Here is a 19,232-nt window from a genome sequence, read left to right on the forward strand (position 1 = left end):
GGACATTTACTTTTCACTGGTGATTACCACAAAGTCACGGGACCTGGGAGGCAATCTATTTTGGAACGAAATCCTGATCTGTGGTGCTAACTCCGTTCATATGTCTACACTGTGACGGTAAAGGAAGACTAATTATATCCAAAGAGTAGTTATGAAGAGGACTAATCGTAATATAACGGGTATAGTGAAATTCCTAATGCCAGATATTATAATTTTTTCGAAATTTACATTCCTTAGAATGAAACATAGCTTGAAACCCTCCTTCTCTGTCTTGAGCGCATTTTACTTTTGTTATTGTGGACATATTTACAAACAACCAATTTAACATATATGATAGCTGACGCTATAAACAGGAGATTGCCAAAATAATTAAATATTCGTTACGTTGCTTTGCAGAATATTGTGGCACTCAAGTAACACCGTAACTGTTGTCTGCTACGCCATCCCTGTCAGAAACAAGAAAAATCGTAAAATAGTCGTACTTCTTCGGACCAAGAAAAACTGCTGCTCTCTTAAGAGAGTCTACCAAGCAGCAATGTTATTAATTCATAAAAATGGAGAAAGGTATGAAATTCTCCTACCTAAATTACATAACACTGATAGCCGATAGATATTCATGTAAGCTTTTCCATCCAAATACTGCAATATGAGTGTAGTTTATAAAGAAATGGGTTACAGCTTCATAGTCTGAATATCGCTAGACGTGTACCAAAGAATTGTATTAAAGAAGTAATTTGTACAATATATAGCATATCTTCTTATTTTCGCTATTATCTTTACCGATTTTTCTACTATTAAATGATACTTCTGGATTGTTAACCGCATGTGGTTCGTTTTATAAGACTCGATTGAAACAATAAAATATTGTATAATAATGGTAATTTGTAATTTGTTCAATGGTTTATCTATCGAAAAGTAGTTGTGTATGGTAGACGAATGGTATCCAGTAGAACTGACAATGGCGTTTCATTTACGGTAAGGAAAACAAAGTCAAATCATGTTGAATAATGAGTACGGTATTTTGTTCCTGTCTTGGCTTCCCAGCTGACAGTATTTTTTGAGAAAAATGGCGCAGTTTTCTAAGTGCTGGACTAGAAATCTGGAGGATCATGATTCAAATACACACCCGGTCATCCAAGTCAAAAGAGCTGCCTTATTCAAGTATTGACTTGCAGCTCTATGAGGCTGTGTCAGGAGGAATGTTCAGTAATCAGAGATATGGCGGGAAAGATCATTTGAAATAAAAAACCTCATGTGAACATACCTTATTCCGAATGGTTTGGGACGTAGATTACATTTAATGTACATTCTTAATTATTCTCTGTACATTCTTAATTATTCTCTGTAATTATTCTCTGTATATGATTTTATTTTATTTTATTATATAAAATAAAATCATAAGGACGGCTGTAGGTGTCTTTTATTTTTTGTGACGATAGTAAACGGCCATCGTCCCAGTGACGTCGTAAAAAAAGGATGGACATACCAGAGAAGTGGACAAAGATCGATGGGATTTAATAGGCCAAAAAATGAGACAGTCCGGTGAGACGTTGTACAACCTCCTGTTACTTAGTGGTGGAGATCATTCAGATACAATCTGTCACATAGACCTTACGGGAACAGTCCTAATGGCAATGAAATCCAGGATAGCGCGGCCAGTACAGCGATAGTAAAATTTGAGACCAGCAATGTAGTTACGCTCGTAGTCTCATTTTTAATGTGCCTGCATGACTAATACTGGGGCACTGTGTCATTCTGAACGAGTTCCTCGCCAAACTGGCCGTCGTCACGGACACCGTGCTCCAAGGTCCTGGCAGCGAAACCCTGCCGCGGTCGGGCAGCTATATAACGGCCAGCGGGTGGCACAGGTCCACAGTCAACCACCTGCACATCAAGCAACATGGTCGCCCTCAAGGTACGGGTCTATATTAGCTAGTATTCTCTACAATCAATGCTGTCTGTAAACACTCCCGTTTCTGACCATCTGAAGCTGGGACCTATAGCGCGGCAGTTGATCCACAACCATTATGTAATGCTTATTGAAACATAATTTGCCACAGCACCAACAGTCCCAGAGTAGTATTACTAGAAGTACTTGATTTTAACTAGGTCTTCGGAAGCCTAATAGTGATAAATAAGACACAGAGACCATTTCAGAGTGTTAAAGATATATACTCAATATATTAACATAGGTTTAGGCTAGGGAGTTGCTATAAATTTTGAATATCAATCTGGGTATTGGGTCCGGTAATTAACGAAAAATTCTAACAACTAAACTGTCGACGTTTCGACCAACTTTCCAGTGAAGGTCTTCCCCAATATACTGACAATTTCGGTTGTCTGAACGCCATTGGACAGTCTGAAGCAAATTTCGCTGTGGAGGGATGGCCGTACGGTAGGCTGTTGTCTGCGCTCCTCAGGCAAGTTACTGGTAGGCAATGGCGAATCGGCAGGTTGCATCGGAGGGAGTGTTTTCCAGCAGAGAGACGTTGATATCCCACGGCATTCCTCCTGCGGCCTTTTTTATATAAAGTTGAACCTGGGTCACGTGTAGGTGCTGGCCGGAGAACAACACACGCGGTCCTGATGAACTGGGATAGCTCGCAGCCAAAGAGTAACTTGTAGCCAACATCCATTAATGCATGTTATCATGCTGTTAGGACGTCATCAGAGACGCTGTCGAAATAATTAAACGTCCTAACAGCAAGAACAGGAAGAACGGCTACAAGTTACCGAGTGCCTAACTGCCAGCGATCCCAATCGAGCTGGCCGCATGAGTTCGCCAGCCAGCAGCTCAGTATAAACAAGCGGCCACGAGAGATCTGCCGTGCGGCATCGACGTCTTGCCGCAGGAAAATACCCTGCGCACAAGCTACCGATCCGCTATTGCCTATCAGTCACGTATCACAGGAGCACAGCCAATACAATAACCTACCGTATAGCTACTCCTCCATAGCAATCTTTACTTCGAATTGTCCAATGGCACTCCAGAGTGTGATGTCGGTAGACATACTACAACCCAAAACAGACAATATGTAGGGAAAGACATTCACTACAATCGAGCAGCTGGTCGCCCTGAAAAGATCGCTGAAAATCAGGTCGAAACGTCGGCATATTAGTTGTTTTTGCAATATCGGTCGCTGTCCCAAGGGCCGTACTTTCAAATACGCGCGCCACCAGTTGGCCACCGCCGGTTCGATGAACCCTCTGCCTGGTACTTGAGTGTGATTTGTGGAGTATCCATGTAGAAGTAGATGTAGATGTTTCCCACAGCCGCCACCGCGGCATGAGGGCGCTGCCACGAACGATTACGTTGCTGCCAATGAGATGCAAGCATCCCCTCGCCGAGACTCCAGCGACGGGTGTATTCAAGTTCAAACACACATGCACTGAGCTCATTTTGTGTGTTTGCCAGTTGAATAACATTTATAGATTTTCATAGTGGCTAGCGCTCGCGATCTACTGAATAGTTATTGTACTGAAGAGTGACTGATTTGTAAATCTGCAGTAGCTGTATATCCAACAATCAAAGCTACCGGTAGCAACTGACGCTGCAACTACAGCAACAAAGTTATGAATTATTTTTTACTATTTTATATTAGACTTACAATAAACTAATATCTGAATTCTCTTTATATGAACAGCATCTGTTCCTCGTTCCTGTAACCATTAAAGAACCACACAGCGTGGAAGGATTTTGCAACAGTTTAAATGTTTGATAGCGAAGCGGCCTAATAACCAAACTGATTTTATTCAGACTAATAATGATCGTGGAAGCCTACGACCATGCACTATAATTTTGTTTACATGACGACCTGTTTTGGACTGTACATTCCTTTTCTGTAAGTGTGTTCCTAATACACTGACATTGTAATTAATGAAAGAGAAAAGAAACGTGCATTTTGTTCACTGTACAGTACAGAACTCCCCGATCTCATCTTCGTGCTACAACAGCAACCTCCATTGTTATTAACTATTTCACTTTCGTCAAAGAATTCCACTAATTCAAAAGATCGAAAATATTTCAAAAGAATGGAAAATATTAATTCATTTTATTGTTGTCCTACTCATCAGTTAATTTTGTACACTACGTGATACCAACAGAGCAAGAGGCGTAGAACGTATTCAGCATCGCTGCCATTAAGATATCACGTTCGTAGTGACAGGAAGATCTTGCTAAACGAGGCACTTTGAATTATTTAAGTGTGCTAACTTTAAAGTTTATTTCAGTCGATAGTCATATAAATTGTTTAAAGTTTATGCTGGTTTGAACTGACTGTGTCAAACTCTACAAGCTGTAAATATTTTCAATAGGTTCCTATTAAAGGATATTTTTTGTGTACAGTTCTGCACAACTTAAGTATAGTTTAGCAGCAGCATCATGGAACCACCAAAAGCTGTTGTGAATAACACTGAGACGAAACTGGTTTCGATAAAGCGACCATTTTCAAGTGATGGGTTCCTTAAATGTGACGTAACGTTAATCTATGACTTCCACATGGTCGCTTGATCAAACTACACTACTGGCAATTAAAATTGCTACACCAAGAAGAAATGCAGATGATCAACGGGTGTTCATTGGACAAATATATTATACTAGAACTGACATGTGATTACATTTTCACGCAATTTGTGTGCATAGATCCTGAGAAATCAGTACCCAGAACAACCACCTCTGGCCGTAATAACGGCCTTGATACGTCTGGGCATTGAGTGAAATAGAGCTTGGATGGCGTGTACAGGTACAGCTGCCCATGCAGCTTCAACACGATACCGCAGTTCATCAAGAGTAGTGACTGGCGGATTGTGACGAGCCAGTTAAAGTTGCTCGGCCACTACTGACCAGACGTTTTCAATTGGTAAGAGATCTGAAGAATGTGCTGACCAGGGCAGCAGTCGTACATTTTCTGTATCCAGAAAGGCCCGTACAGGACCTGCAACGTGCGGTCGTCCATTATCCTGGTGAAATGTAGGGTTTCGCAGGGATCGAATGAAGGTGTGTGTGTGTGTGTGTGTGTGTGTGTGTGTGCGCGCGTGGTTTGAGCTTTTCGGGCGCTAAACAGCGTGGTCTTCAGCGCCCAAACGCATAGAAACAGTAACACATGCGGTGAAGGGACGAAAACGGACAGCGAACAAGGAGTAGAGCCACGGGTCGTAACACATCTTAAATGTAACGTCCACTGTTCAAAGTGCCGTCAAAGCGAACAAAAGGTGGCCGAGAGGTGTAACCAATGGTACCCCATACCATCACGCCGGGTAATACGTCAGTATGGCGATGACGAATACGCGCTTCCAATTTGCGTTCACCGCGATGACGCCAAACACGGATGCGACCATCATGATGATGTACCCAGAATCTGGATTCATCCGAAAAAATGACGTTTTGCCATTCGTGCACCCAGGTTCGTCTTTGAGTACACCATCGCAGGGACTCCTGTCTGTGACGTAGCATCAAGGGTAGCCGCAGTCATGGTCTCCGAGCTGATAGTCCATGCTGCTGCAAACGTCGCCGAACTGTTCGTGCAGACGGTTGTTGTCTTGCAAACGTCCCCATCTGTTGACCCAGGGATCCGTTACAGCCATGCGGGTAAGATGCCTGTCATCTCGACTGCTAGTGATTTGAGGCCGTTGGGATCCAGCACGGCGTTCTGTACTATCCTCCTGAACCCACTGATTCCATATTCTGCTAACAGTCGTTGGATCTCGACCAACGCGAGCAACAATGTCGCGATACGATAAACCGCAATCGCGATAGGCTACAATCCGACCTTTATCAAAGTCGGAAACGTGATGGTACGCATTTCTCCTCCTTACACGAGGCATCACAACTACGTTTCACCAGGCAACGCCGGTCAACTGCTGTTTATATATGAGAAATCGGTTGGAAACTTTCCTCATGTCAACACGTTACGATGTCGCTACCAGCGCCAACCTTGTGTGAATGCTCTGAAAAGCTAATCGTTTGCATATCACAGTATCTTCTTCCTGTGGTTAAATTTCGCGTTTGCAGCACGTCATCTTCGTGGTGTAGCAATTTTAACGGCCAGTAGTGTACTTATCTGTGGATACATATTATTTACAGTAGTTTTTAGTAGTTCCAAGACTCCGTTCTTCAAATAAAACATAAATAATATGCTATCAGTGTCGGGAGTCACAAGTCATCGACTGTGTTGTCGTCTTCCTACGGTGTATTTCTACATCAATATGAAGGACTCGGGGTCGTCAGTACCTATCTTCCAAGGTGGGGAAATGGAAACTGGGGTTTAAAGTCGATACACAATGAAGTCATTAGGGACAAAGTGCAAGCTCTGAATGTCGTTTTTAAAGTAATTATCTCGGCATTTGTCTTAACCCGTACTGGTAATTGTACTAGGAATCTTCAATGATCCCTCAGGAGTTTACACAGGTTGGTTAAAATGAAAGTGCGATGGAAAATATTTCTCCCACCTTAAGATAAGTAAACCAAATTACATCGCCTACCATAAGTGTTGATCATGTAAGTTGTGTCGTTTATCTTCAGGACAGGAAATGATTTCTGCCCTATTTTTATTTTACCCACTCTGTGCATCGATCATCTGCTAACGATAATGAACTCTTTTGAAACATCGTAACATTGATGTTAAAGACAAAACATTAACATTCGATGTAGGAACAAAAAAAAAAGAAACGGGCTCGTTAACACTGGCGAAAAGTTTTACGTCATTTAAAAGAAACTTCTGAAAATTTCTCAAAACGACACTAGTGCAACACAACTACGACTTTTCAAGCTTGGCCAAGGGGCGTGGGAGTGTCGCAGGAGAGAAGCAATATTTTTTAACGAACTAAGGCAGAAACATCGGCTATTGTGTTCTGCTTTCGTGTAGGAAATATTTCGATACATTACCATAAAACGAAGAAACTGCATGTGCCAGTATGAAATGTTCACTCTGCAGCGGAGTGTGCGCTGATTTTGAAACTTCCTGGCAGATTAAAACTGTGTGACCGAGACTCGATCTAGGGACCTTTTCCTTTCGCGACGCTTTCCCGCGAAAAGAAAAGGTCCCTAGTTCGAGTCTCAGTCACACAGTTTTAATCTGCCAGGAAGTTTCAAAATCAGCGCACACTCCGCTGCAGAGTGAAAATCTCATTCTGGAAACATCCCCCAGGCTGTGGCTAAGCCGTGTCTCCGCAATATCCTTTCTTCCAGCAGTGCTAGTCCTGCAAGTTTCGCAGGAGAACTTCCGTGAAGTCTGAAAGGTAGGAGACGAGGTACTGGCGAAACTAAATGTGGTTTATGGAGTGGGCATTATAAAATAGCACAAGCAAAGAATCATTTGCAGACAGGAACAGGTATGGACCTTCCACCGCCGCTCAGCTATTATCTCAAAGAGCGCCTTATAGCTCTTAAACAAGATTCGTGTTAAAAGTACTTCATCGGTGCTTCCTACTGCAAGCTAAAAAACTGCACTTAGATGTTTGAGCTCTGCAAAGACTGTTCTCAAAAGTAAGATACGCTCTATCAACAACACAGTAGATCGCCGAACATCTTCGGTCAAAAATATTATGTTTACAGTCCGTAGACAAATATGCTGGACATATCTATTGATTAAAACATTGGGTTTTACGCCATTTTACTATTTCATCACTTGACATCGATGTTAAAAGAATAATTAATTTAGTCCCGATTACTATAACCAAGGGTGTTCAGACGTCAATAATTGAATCGATTTCAGTATGGATGATCTGTCAGTATTTCACATCCCTAGCATGAACTACCACTCTTCTGAATACGAATTCTACTCCTCAGTTGTCCACATGAGCTCCATGTACGTTTGAGTTCTCGCATGATGGAAAAACCTTGGCAGAAAAATACGCAGCACCAGTTCAATCTCAGTCCAGTGTGCAGAGTTTTGACATTGAACCTCTCATCATAGACAGAAAATGTGGCTTATTCTTACCTTAATAAGAAACAAGAACCCTTCAAGTGAAGTGTGGGTCATTGTAATTTCTGCCGTCTTTCGACAGGTCTTTGCCTTCGCCGCCGTGCTGGCCGTGGCTCGCGCCGGCTACCTGTCCGCCCCCGCCGTCTCCTACGCCGCCCCAGCCGTCGCCTACGCCGCCCCCGCCGTCGCCTACGCCGCCCCCGCGGCCGTCGCCCCCGCGGCCATCACCTCCCAGAGCTCCAACATCCTGAGGAGCTTCGGCAACCTGGGACAGGTGTCCACCTACACCAAGACCGTCGACACGCCCTACTCCAGCGTCACCAAGTCCGACGTCCGCGTCAGCAACGACGCCATCGCACAGGTCGCCGCACCCGCACTGGCCTACGCCGCCCCCGCGTACTACCACTGATGACTGAGGATGCACTTCAACCTCAGCTCTTCTGCTGATTATTTATTTTCCGTTTTATGTCTTCTGTAAATAAAAACTTTCTGCGACATTATTACCACGACTTTTTTATTGACATCAGACTGTAAGAAGGTCATAATTAATATACAGAAGTGCAGTACTCAATCATTTCGTCCTTTGACTCTCGTAAGTAGTTCTGTATAGCTATGGCTATTCTAGATTAAATCAGTGTGATGTTAAGGAGATCGGGCTGAAACTATAAAGCATTTCTGCTACAACAGAATTATGTACCTAACAAAAATGGCTCAAATGGCACTAAGCACTGTGGGACTTAATATCTGAGGTCATCAGTCCCCTAGAACTTAGAACTACGTAAACCTAACTAACTTAAGGACATCACACACATCCATGCCCGTGGCAGCAGCGTGGTTCCGGACTGGAGCGCTTAGAACCGCTCGGCCACAGCGGCCGACGTAGGTAACATTTCCAACAGGAAATGCATGTTATAGAAGATATAGAGGGTTCCAAAAAATAACGCTCAGTATAAACTTGACATATGAGACCCTGAAATTTTTGTATTATCTTTAGCTCAAATGGTTCAAATGGCTCTGAGCACTATGGGACTCAACTGCTGAGGTCATTAGTCCCCTAGAATTTAGAACTAGTTAAACCTAACTAACCTAAGGACATCACAAACATCCATGCCCGAGGCAGGATTCGAACCTGCGACCGTAGCGGTCTTGCGGTTCCAGACTGCAGCGCCTTTAACCGCACGGCCACTTCGGCCGGCTATCTTTAGCTAGAGTAGAGAGTGTCAGGGATATTATAAACGATGTGGGATGCCAATGATTGGAACAAAGGCTTTCTCATTGCAGCGAAAAATTTTCACGAAATTTCAATCAATGATTTATATCAGTCGAATATTTGCACCACCTGCATATCTGCGAACGTGTCTGTGCTTGTTTTGAAGATGAGCATGGAATGAAAAAATGAACTTTGTGAAACTAAAAGTTGATTTTGCTGTGAAATAAGAACAAAAATAGTAGCCAAAACAACGGCAGACTGATCGAAGGTACACATCTTTGTACGTCTGTAAAATTAAACTCTGTTGCAGCGTAAAATCCAGCTCATTGTTGCTTTATTCCACACAATATAATATCTTTGGATCCTAGAGGTAGTCGAGATATTGCAGCTTATTCTTGCCCATCACCTCATAGGCAGCTCTCCTTAGGTCATCGAATGTGCGAAAAGGATTCGTACTACAATGGACTGCAAGTTTTAACTGCTTCCAAAAATGCTCAGTCGGGTTAATCACAGCAGACACACTAGGCAATTCCATTCGTTTGATTCCTTCCACCTGGAGGAAAATATCCAGTAGATGTGCACAGCATGCGCGAGCATTATCGTCTTGCAACGGGTTCCTGTTTTTGAGATTATGGTGACAGAACTGAACAATAGTGTGGATTATCCAGTCCTGATAATGCACACCCTCAAACTATCGTCTTTAGTTGTTGAGGGTGGTCGAAATTTTCGCGAAAAATGATTGACTCAACTCCCAGCTGAACCTGCGGGACAGCATGCTTGGGACGTGCATTTCCATATGTCTGCCACCACACTCCTCAATGACGATCATCAGGCATCAGATAAACATGGCACTCCTCGGCGAAAATAAATCACCGCCATTGATACATGTTCCAGTCCAAGTGTTCCTTTGTTCTTCATACACCACAGTGCTTGGAGGTTTGTACTGTTGTTCGTAATGGATGACCAAAGACCAAACTGAACGTGTCGAGACGACTCTGTACTGACGGGGGCGACAAGGCCTGCGCAGTTGCTCCTCAAAGTGAAGTTCGCTGTGCTACAGGGTTATTCATAAGTACCTTCGGTGATTAAGGACAGGACTGTAAAAAACTACGAGACATGCAGAAAACACACATACGAAGAGATGTAGCATCACTCCAAGCTTTTAACTACCTTTACAGGGGGAAAACCGGTATTAAGCAAAGAAGGGAATGCTGACAGGCGGAATGTGTGTATAGAAGAACCGTACAAGAGAAATACACTTGCAGGCAATCCATACTGCTATCTAAAGACAAGACGTTGTTTAACACTGTCAACAAAAACCTCAAAACATTCTTGCCCGATTTCCTTCAAACTTCTACACGATACAATAATAAGTATTCTAGCAGACATAGGCTGCACATCTCTTACTCTAATAAACTTTAGGACAAACATACGCAACTCGTTTTTTAAATGTGCATGGTATACGAATATACATACAAAACGTTTATATTACTATATAAAACCAAGTTATTTAACGTTGTTACCAAGAATCTCTAAAAGTTCTTGACCGATTTCCTTCAAATTTTTATACGATACTCTGATAAACTTGCAGACTGGCATAGGCTACACGTTCCCCTACTGTACGAGATGAATCACTTGTAGCTTGCACAGCGAATATTGTGGAAATGGGAAGTGCTATTGATAAGCGATTGTCACAAAATGGATTTGTACTCAGGGGTTCGTATTGTTAGTCAATCAACAGATTGGAATAATACTGAGAAAATGTATTTTCTGTGCGAAAATACGTTTTTAATGGAGCAGTGACTATGGACATTAACAAACTAAAATTAGGGTAATTAGGCCAGTGGCGTTTGTTGCAGGATTCTAGTGCGAGTCGTTTACGAAATATCGTATTCTGAAAAGTTTCTGATGACTACTTTGAAGGTCAGTAAAACTTTGAAACATGTACCTATTTTGTACTAGTAGCCACTATTAAAGTTCCAAACCTCGTAAATACATGGCGTCGATGTGGCCGAGCATCAAAGCCTTTTTGAGAGTTTAACATACAGAATCAGCTTCATTCCCTTCATGCATGCCTCAGAGGTAAAACCTTTTTCTGATACTTTTGGAAGGATTACGTAAATTCGATTCAAATTTTTGTATACTTCAATTCTGTATAGATAGATATTTTCTTAGATTTGAGAATTTGGAAAAAAAAACGTTCTATGCTTTATGCTGGATAGAATTTGAGGAAAGAGAAATAAATGCCAGCTTATGTACCTGTTTTCATTTAGACTCGACCACATCTGGTCACTACTTATCTAACAAAGCAAGCTATTCTAACAGTAACTGCCTGAACGTCTCAAAGCCTTTGAAGTACGGGGAGCAGTCATACGCCAACCAGAGAATTTAAGGCACTAGTTTGATTGTGTGGCACCTGATAAATGAACAATGTCTTATAAATTTGGTTATACGATGTATAGTTTTATCTGTGGAAACATGAAAAAGTGCTTCAGACATTCAATTCACCGTCTCTTTTTGGATAGATGTGGAGCAGATAAAGCCTGAAACTAATTTCTGTAGAAAATTACAGTTTTGACGTATAATGCAAATTTAGGAAACAGATTTTTTCCTCGAGTGTAAACATTCAGAAATTGAAATACTTTTTTTGTAGTTAATATGAGTGAGTGATTTAATGAAACTGTTGATACAATCTTGATCTGCTTGACATGTTTGCCAATACTGAATTTTTTTGTAATACAGTGAAACGTGAAAAGAATCTAAGCATTTGAGATGTGGTGCTACAGACGAATGTCGAAAATTAGGTGGACTGATAATGTAAGGAATGAGGAAATTCTCCAAACAGCTGTAGAAGAAAGTAACAAAAGGTACACACTGACAAGGAGAAGGGGTAGAATGATAGGACATGTGTTAAGTCGTCCCGTAATAACCCCAATGGTACTAGCTGGAGCTGTAGAGGGAAAAAGCTGTTGAGCAAGGCACAGATTGGAATACATCCAGCAAATAATCAAGTACGTGTATTTTAATTGCTGCTCTGAAATGAAAAGGTGAAAAGTATTTGAATAGTCTGTCAATAAGTAGTGAATATTTTTGATTAATTTTTAATTTGATTTATACTTTAAAAACTAGTGTAATGTTATTTTATAAGCTTGCCTCTTTCTGTCTTCCCCATTACAAACTGATTGTTTGTATGGAACAACGCTTCAAACCACCAAACTTTTTTTTTTTTTTTTTTGCCAATGACCACAGTTGGTGCATCGTATATTCGAATTAGGCGATACTCAGAGAATTGTATTAGACAATGAGACATTAAGAGTAGGAGATGCTTTTTGGTATTTTTCCAGTGTAGTAACTGACGATGCCTGAAGTAAAGAGAATACAAAACACCGGTTCGCAATAACAAGAGAACTATTTATAAAAAAGAGAATAATTTCAGCTAATAAACATTTAAATTTTAGGAAAACTTACCTGGAAGTTTTAATGATTAAGGGAAACCACCTCAACTGTATACTTACACATTTGTTTTATGCTACGAGCGGTTTCACCTAGAACATCTTCATTTTGCCGAGTTGTGCAAGAATGAAATTGGTCATTTAACAACACATGTGTAATTCTACAGTTGACGTGGTTCTCATTAATCATTAAAATTTATCAGCTCTGGTGTTCAACATGATCAACGTTATTATTATCTGAAAATATTTGTATGGAGTGAAACACACATGATAAGCAGTACAGATCAGAAGAGAACAGAACAGAACTTTTGAAACGGGGTGCTACAGAAGAATGCTGCACATTAGTTACATCGATCAAATAAATAATGAAGAAATACTGAATCGATTTGCGAAGAAATTGGAATTTATGTATGTATATTTTGAGCTTTTCCTCATTACAGAGGCCTATCTCCAACATAATAATTTACTCGGAAATTACAATACAAAGAATAAACATTCTTAAACTATATTTTTAAAATATTCCTCAGGTGTTTCGATTTCGTGTGTCCTCTTCCTCTGCGCCCATTCTCCTCATTGTGTGCTGTACATTTTGGAGCCAGGTGGTCGTAGGACGTCTTCTTCTTCTCTCCTCCGGTTCCCACTCCAGTATCAATTTAGGTATTGTCTCGTTGTACATGCCCGTACCACTGTAATTTCTTCCTATCCATTATGTCATATATTCTTTCTTTTATTTCCACTCCCCTTACTATGTCGGTGTTCCTTATCTTTTCTTTCCTGGAGATTCTTGCCGATCTTCTCCAGAAGTCGATCTCTAGCGCTTATAGTTTTTTAATGTGCTTCAGGTTAATTGTCCAGGTCTCCGTTCCATACAGAACTACAGTCTCTACTATGGATTTGTATACTAATTTTTTATTTCTGCTCATTACATTCCTGCTCCATAAGACAGAGTTAAGCATCCTAATGACCTTCCGTCCGCTATTAATTCTTTTATTGATTTCTGACTCTGATTTTCGCTCGATTTGTAAAATGGATTTATGTCACAACTTTATTAAAAGTAGGTATCGGTTGACAGAAAACACTTTGAGGCACGGAGATACATCAGTGTGCAAAGGAGGGTACTGTGTGCATACGAGTATGTGTGTGGGAGTGCGTGTGTGTGGAAGAGAGGGGGAAGGAGTAGGCGCGGTAAAACTTGCAGAGAGAGACCAATTGTCCAGGTCTCCGTTCCATACAGAACCACAGTCTCTACTATGGATTTGCATATTAATTTTTTATTTCTGCTCATTACATTCCTGCTCCATAAGACAGAGTTAAGCATCCTAATGACCTTCCGTCCGCTATTAATTCTTTTATTGATTTCTGACTCTGATTTTCGCTCGATTTGTAAAATGGATTTATGTCACAACTTTATTAAAAGTAGGTATCGGTTGACAGAAAACACTTTGAGGCACGGAGATACATCAGTGTGCAAAGGAGGGTACTGTGTGCATACGAGTATGTGTGTGGGAGTGCGTGTGTGTGGAAGAGAGGGGGAAGGAGTAGGCGCGGTAAAACTTGCAGAGACAGACCAATTGTCCAGGTCTCCGTTCCATACAGAACCACAGTCTCTACTATGGATTTGTATATTAATTTTTTATTTCTGCTCATTACATTCCTGCTCCATAAGACAGAGTTAAGCATCCTAATGACCTTCCGTCCGCTATTAATTCTTTTATTGATTTCTGACTCTGATTTTCGCTCGATTTGTAAAATGGATTTATGTCACAACTTTATTAAAAGTAGGTATCGGTTGACAGAAAACACTTTGAGGCACGGAGATACATCAGAGTGCAAAGGAGGGTACTGTGTGCATACGAGTATGTGTGTGGGAGTGCGTGTGTGCGGAAGAGAGGGGGAAGGAGTATGCGCGGTAAAACTTGCAGAGAGAGACCAAGGTCTGTATACAGTAGGAAGGTTAAAATGGACTTCAGTTGCAGCAGTTATGCAGAAATGCATACACAGTAGAGACTACCTTGAAGACCTGCACCAAATACGTCCTACGACTCAAGGCCGCAGAATCAGCAATAGGAACATAAATACTAGTGGGTGAGCAACCCATTGAGAAGAAGATGGCATAGCACCATACCAGGCGTGCACCCATCACAGTCCCCCACTAGCAGCAGATACGCTGAGCTGACAAAAGCCGTGAGATATTCCCTAACATCGGCTCGGACCTCCTTGTTCCCGGCATAGCGCAGCAACTCGACGTGTCATGGACTAGACACGTCGTTGGAAGTCCGCTGTAGAAATACTCAGCCATGCTGGCTCTATAGCCAACCATAATTGCGAAAAGTGTTGCCGATGCTGGGTTTGTGCACGAACTGACATCTCGATTGTGTCCCATAAAAGTCCGATGGGTTTCATGTCGGTCGACTGGGCAGCCAAATCATTCACTCGAACTGTCTAGAATGTTCTTCAAACCAATCGCGAACAATTGTGCCCCAAAGACATGCCGCATTGTCATCCATTACATTTCTATCGTTGTTTGGGAACATGAAGATAGTGAATGGCTGCAAATGGCCTTGAAGCAGCCGAACGTAGCCACTTCCTTCAATGATCGGTTCAGTTGGACCAGGGGACCCAGTGAATCCATGTAAACACATCCCAAACCATTGTGGAACCACCACCAGCTTGCACAGTGTCTTGTTGACAACTTGGGTCCATGGCTTCGTAGGATGTACGCCACACTCGAAGCCTACCATCCAGCTCTTATCTGCTGAAATCGGATCTCATCTGACCAGTCGTCTAGACTCCAACCCACATGGTCACGACCCCAGCAGAGGCGCTGCAGGCGATGTCGTGTTGCTAGCGAAGACACACACGCCGGTCGTCTGGTGCTATTGCCCATCAACACCATATTTCTCCGCATTATCCTAACGGATACGTTCGTCGTACGTCCCACTTTGGTTTCTACAGTTATTGCACGCAGTGTTGCTTGTCTGCTAGGACTGACAACTCTATGCGAACGCCGCTGCTCTCGGTCGTCAAGTGAAGGCAGTAGGCCACTGCATTGTACTTAGTGAGAGACAATGCCTGAAATTTGATATGACGGTGTAGGGAGGTTGTGAACTGGCTCTTGCGTGCATGCGTTTTGATTTCCCAAGTTTTGCAACGTGCACGCCGTTTTTCATGGCTAAATGGGCATTCATTGTCGTCAGCGTTAGACCCTTTCTAAAGATATCTAGTAGCAGAACATGTAACTTACCGACCTATTTCGTATGCTTCTGTCTCGTAGAATTTCTTCTTTAAACTTCATGTCGCTACTAATTACTCTGAACCGTTATTACATGATGTATAGAGCACTGCAGAATTTGTTTTTTATTTCACACTGTATCTACATCTACATCCACACTCCGCAAGCCACCTGCCGGTGTGTGGCGGAGGGTACCTTGAGTACCTCTATCGGTTCTCCCTTCCATTCCAGGCTCGTATTGTTCGTGGAAAGAAGGATTGTCGGTATGCCTCTGTGTGGGCTCTAATCTCTCTGATTTTATCCTCATGGTCTCTTCGCGAGATATACGTTGGGAGGAGCAATATACTGCTTGACTCCTCGGTGAAGGTATGTTCTCGAAACTTCAACAAAAGCCCGTACCCAGCTACTGAGCGTCTCTCTTGCAGAGTCTTCCACTGGAGTTAATCTATCATCTCCGTAACGCTTTCGCGATTACTAAATGATCCTGTAACGAAGCGCGCTGCTCTCCGTCGGATATTCTCTATCTCTTCTGTCAACCCAATCTGCTACGGATCCCACACCGGTAGCAGTAGTCAAGCAGTGGGCGAACAAGTGTACTAAGTCTACTTCCTTTATTTTCGGATTGCATTTCCTGAGAATTCTTCCAATGAATCTCAGTCTGGCAACTGCTTTACTGACGATTAATTTTATATGGTCATTCCATTTCAAATCACTCCTAATGCCTACTCCCAGATAATTTATGGAATTAACTGCTTCCACTTGCTGACCTGCTATATTGTAGCTAAATGAGAAAGGGTCTTTCTTCCTATGTATTCGCAGCACAATATCCATTAGCACACAGTTTATTTCGATTGACAGTTTTTTTCAGAATATATGAGAGTCAACTTTTTAACACATTGGCAGTAAGCTGCACCAAATCCAAGAAGTTTCCCACATTCCACAAGTGGTAATGATCAAGAAAATAACCTTACATGTTGGATGCTTATTGCCGACCTAATAAGAACTTTAAGTAATAGCTGGTGAACCATGGCTCGATACCTACTCACTGACATAGATGTTTACGTAAAGCCTATTCGCCTCCGACTGACTACAGAAGCTTACACCTTGGCTGCTCATTACAGATTGCACACAACGAATAGCGTAGTGTCTGAAATATTTGAATGCTTACCTTTACCGACTGTCGCTTTGTTCACAATGTCTACACATTGACGTTATTATCACATAATTCGAAAACGGTAAAATAGAGAGTTATTATATTTTGCATATGATTTTGCATAAAAAAAGGAAAATTGAAAGATGCATAGGTACAATAGAGGGTGAAGTAGTTTTTCTTCACACAAAATCTATGTTATTCGAAAAAGAACTTTCAGGTGATTGAAATTTTCTTACTTCATTAATTATCGAAAAAAAGTAAAAAGTAAAAGTATACGTTTTCGGAAATACAAAAATCGGGGATGCAAAATTATGGCATTGAACTTTGAATACAATTACACTTTAATATTGTAACATGATGCAAAACGGAAATTTTTTCCCATGAATAATTTTTGAATACTGAATTCTCGAAAAGCTAAAAAATTGTCAGAAAAAAGAGAACGGTGATTTTCAATCAAGCCACGTCCATTTTAAAACAAACAAGTTTTAGTAGTATTGAATTATGACGTGCACTCTGGTATTTTAAATTTTATTTCTTTAATAAAATATTTCCTGATAAAAACTGATTGATGTCATCAACACTGTTTATTTATTGTTCAGCTACTTCAACCTTTCAAGTAGCCTCTTTAATTTTTTTGTGGACTGGCAAGACAGCCAATCCACGAGGACGGGAGGCCGAAGGGCACGCGTTTAAGCTCACGCAGGCTGGCGTGAGGTCTGGAACAGTTAAAGGAGTTGAGTCTAGTAAAAAACGTACGTAGCTTCTGGAATACTTAACTTAAATCCATAATTGGTGAACATCGGTCTGACGGTACCTGCATCATAAGATAAATAGCAAATGATAATGGCGCCTTGGAAGATCGTAGCAAATGACGTAGCTGAAGGCTATGCTAACTATCATCTCGGCAAATGAGAACGTAATTTGTCAGTGAACCATTGCTAGCAAAGTAGGCTGTACAACTGGGGCGAGTGCTAGGAAGTCTCTCTAGACCTGCCGTGTGGCGGCGCTCGGTCTGCAATCAGTGGCGACACGCGGGTCCGACGGCTAACGGACCGCGGCCGATTTAAAGGCTACCTCCTAGCAAGTGTGGTGTCTGGCGGTGACACCACATTCCTCCCCCGCAAATCGGCGTACGGCTGTGTTATAAGGCTTCCGCCCGCCGTGGGGAGGACCCCACGTTGACGTATGCGACGAGGTGGGGAGCCTAACAACAGGCGAGGCTGTGCCACCCACACCCTGCCATTCGGCCCGAGGGGAGCTAGGAAACGCCTGAAAACCTATTCCAGGGTGCACGCCAACATGCGATGTATGCGCCCGTAGAAAGACAGGAGGGGCCGAAGGGTCGACCTCCATCGGGTCGGGGGACCCGACGGGCGAAGACGCCATGTGGTCCGGAGCGGGCAAGAGTTCCACGTCGGAGGACAGCGGGTCACGGGAAGCGAGCGGCGGCGCGTGACCCAGGGAGGCGCCCAGCAGTTGCAGCGACGCGTCCACTGCGGGCGTCCCCGGCGGCGGAAGAACAGGCGGCGGCGGCGGCGGCGGCGGCGGCGGCGGCGGCGGCGCGTCGCCATGGGGCAAAATGGAAGGCACCGTCGGTAACACCTGGGGCTGAGGCGAGCCAGTAGATGGGTCCCCAGGGCACTGACCGGACGGCACCGTCGCTGAAAGCAGACGGGGAGCGGCAGAACCCGTGCGACAACAGAGGCGCAGCTGATTGAGATGACGACGCACCTCACCAGAGGCCCCCAAAACCAGATACATAGCGCGGCCGAGGCAGCGAAGAATGCGCCCTGCGAGCCAATGCCGTGAACCCCGATAGTTGCGATAGTATACAACGTCGCCTGGGGCAAAAGCAGGTGTCTGCCGCTGCACAGGGACCTGATGCGGCGGATGTAGCAAAGACATCAAGCTGCGATGAGGGCGACCGTGCAACAACTCAGCCGGCGAGCGACCATCTCGGGGCTGAGAGCGATACGAGGACAAAAAGAGCAATAACGCGTCCTCCCGAGAATGCGACTCTTTCAGCTTCAACATCTGTGACTTGAAAGTCCTGACCAATCGTTCAGCGGCACCGTTTGACTGTGGCGAAAACGGCGCAGACGTCAGATGTTGAATACCATTGGCCTTGCAGAATGACTGAAATTCTGCGGACGTGAATTGTGGGCCATTGTCGGAAACAATAGTCTGTGGAAGACCTTCAATGCAAAAGATAGCGGATAACGTTTGGATGGTGGCAGATGACGTCGTGTAAGACATCCGGACA

The 19,232-nt window shown here is 43.0% G+C and overlaps 1 protein-coding gene across 1 annotated transcript; it reads left to right on the top strand.

The window, feature by feature from the left end:
* Positions 1-1,889: 1,889 nt before the first annotated feature.
* Positions 1,890-8,425, top strand: LOC124710986 (cuticle protein 67-like). Its single transcript, XM_047240967.1, has 2 exons — positions 1,890-1,915; positions 8,005-8,425. Exons 1-2 carry the CDS (start codon positions 1,901-1,903, stop codon positions 8,329-8,331), a joined length of 342 nt encoding a protein of 113 aa, XP_047096923.1. The 5' UTR covers positions 1,890-1,900; the 3' UTR covers positions 8,332-8,425.
* The last annotated feature ends 10,807 nt before the right edge of the window (positions 8,426-19,232 follow it).

The sequence above is a fragment of the Schistocerca piceifrons genome, chromosome 1, assembly GCF_021461385.2.
Source record: "Schistocerca piceifrons isolate TAMUIC-IGC-003096 chromosome 1, iqSchPice1.1, whole genome shotgun sequence".
NCBI lineage: Eukaryota > Metazoa > Arthropoda > Insecta > Orthoptera > Acrididae > Schistocerca > Schistocerca piceifrons.